General features: G+C 58.5%; 2 protein-coding genes across 8 annotated transcripts in view; one reads left to right on the forward strand and one right to left on the reverse strand.

The window, feature by feature from the left end:
• TMEM241 (transmembrane protein 241) overlaps positions 1-1,857 on the reverse strand; it is a 91,474-nt gene that overhangs the window by 65,632 nt on the left and 23,985 nt on the right. For 4 of the 7 annotated variants that reach the window (XM_015570535.1, XM_015570539.1, XM_015570540.1 and 1 more), the window contains exon 1: positions 733-1,454. The exons of 1 other annotated variant lie outside the window; for it this stretch is intronic. The gene's annotated coding sequence lies outside the window, so the exon portion shown is untranslated. Of the gene's footprint in view, positions 1-732; positions 1,500-1,857 lie in introns of those variants that run through there. 2 more of the 7 variants (XM_015570536.1, XM_015570537.1) reach the window with 2 other exon arrangements.
• RIOK3 (RIO kinase 3) overlaps positions 1,657-1,857 on the forward strand; it is a 12,961-nt gene continuing 12,760 nt past the window's right edge. Inside the window, exon 1 of the mRNA XM_015570533.1 lies at positions 1,657-1,740. Within this exon, the coding sequence (XP_015426019.1) occupies positions 1,678-1,740 (63 nt within the window). The 5' untranslated portion in view covers positions 1,657-1,677. The remainder of the gene's footprint in view (positions 1,741-1,857) is intronic.

Consider the following 1,857-nt stretch of genomic DNA (forward strand, 5'->3'; position numbering starts at 1 on the left):
AATTGTAATAACTATGTCTGGTGTCAAATGGGTACTAGAATTATCAGGGGAATCACTTCATAAGGTATGTAAATGTCTAATCACTATGTTGTACTTTAACATAATATCGTATGACAACTGTAGTCAAATTAAGTTAAAAATATATATGGCAAAAAATACACAAAACAAATAACTTCTCTTGGTTAATCCTCTCTCCTGTTCCTTTCTTATCCAGATGTGGAGGTCCATTTAATTTCTGGTTACAACCATTTGTCCTCAACTATGTATACTTTTGAACACTAATTTTAATCCTTTAAACACTAGGAGGGAATACAATTCCCACACACATTCACAAATATAGGCAACATTTGCCAAGCACAAGTCTGTATCCTATTATATAGCTACTAGAGGCCCGGTGCCCGGAGTTGGTGTGGGTGTAGGGGTCTCTCAGCCTGGCCTGCACCCTCTGGCAATCTGGGATCCGGCCTAAACCAGCAGTCGGACATCCCTCTCGCAATCCGGAACCGCTGACTCCTACCTGATGGCCTGCCTGCCTGCCCCATCACCCCTAACCACTCTGCTGCCCAGTCGCCCCTAACCACTCTGCCGTGGCCCCTGCTGCCTTGCCGCTTCATCCGGAAGGATGTCTGGAAGGTCGTTGGGCTGTCCAGTCTAATTAGCATATTATGCTTTCATTATTATAGTTTTGCCTTCTTTCATTTTGGAGTTTGGAAGATTCAGAACTGTTCTGACCTGGAATGGGAAGGAGGCAAGGGCTGTAGCTACTGGAAATCACAAGGTCAGGACCCAGGGATGTCAGGCCTGGATCCTGGCTCAGCGCTGCGCTTCGGGCTGTTTCAGGGCTGAGATGCCGTTTGTAGGGAAGACCGTCGGTGAGAGCCGGTGAGAGCCGGTGAGAGCCAGCCCGCCCGGGTCGCTCCTCACTGCTGTCCGCCCGGGGCGCATTGCTTCACCGCCCTCGGCCTCCTCGGTTTCCTTGTCGGGAACCTTGGGATAAAAGGCAGAGCTCCCTTGGGAGCATTCTGAGGCCTGGCGAGCGCACAGGACTTTGCACAGCGCACGAATAGGAGGTGAAATGCAACGCTTGGATATCCCCACCCGGTCCCTTTATGGGAACGTCCCTGCAAATACCGAGTCACGATTGTTACTAGGCGGCCCCGTTTACGGTCAGTGTTTCCTAACACATTTACCAATTTCCGTGCCCGTGCCCGCCTCCAATGACCAAGTGCATTAACAAGACCCGGTGTCCTCCTCGGGCTCCCTGCGCTGTCCACACCGGCCGCTGCCTCCCAGCCCCTCCGTCCAGGCTGCACCGGGGGGCCCTGAACCACAGAGCTCCGTCCCTCGTTACTTCTAGTCCCCGCCGCCCGGTTCTGGTGACAGTTCCAGCGGCCCCGGCCCCGCCCGGGGAGGAAGCCCCAGCGCCGAGCGGCGACCGGAAGTGCGGCCTCGGGGGCGGGCAGAGCGGCTTCAGGCGGAGCCCGGGGCGCTGGCCAATCGGATGCGACGGCCCCGCGGAGAGGGCGGAAGCGAAGAGGTCTAGTTCCGGACGCGGCGGCGGCCGCCGCCATCTGTCATCGCCACTTCGGCCCCGGCCCAGGTCCCGGCTCCCCCGTCGCCCCGGCCCCGCCTCCGGCCCCGCCATCGCTCCTGTGCTCGCGGCTGGCTCTTCCCCGCATGGATCTGGTCGGAGTGTCATCGCCGGAACCCGGGCCGGCAGCGGCCTGGGGACCCAACAAGGTGAGTGGTGCTCGGGGCCATCGCACCTGCCCTGCTCCCCGGGGCCGGTCCTGGGAAGGCCCGGAGAGGGTGGCGGGCGCCCGGGAGGGAGGGGAGGGACGGGCGCGGCTGCCAGAC

Source organism: Myotis davidii, unplaced genomic scaffold (genome assembly GCF_000327345.1).
Source record: "Myotis davidii unplaced genomic scaffold, ASM32734v1 scaffold1467, whole genome shotgun sequence".
NCBI classification, from domain to species: Eukaryota; Metazoa; Chordata; class Mammalia; order Chiroptera; family Vespertilionidae; genus Myotis; species Myotis davidii.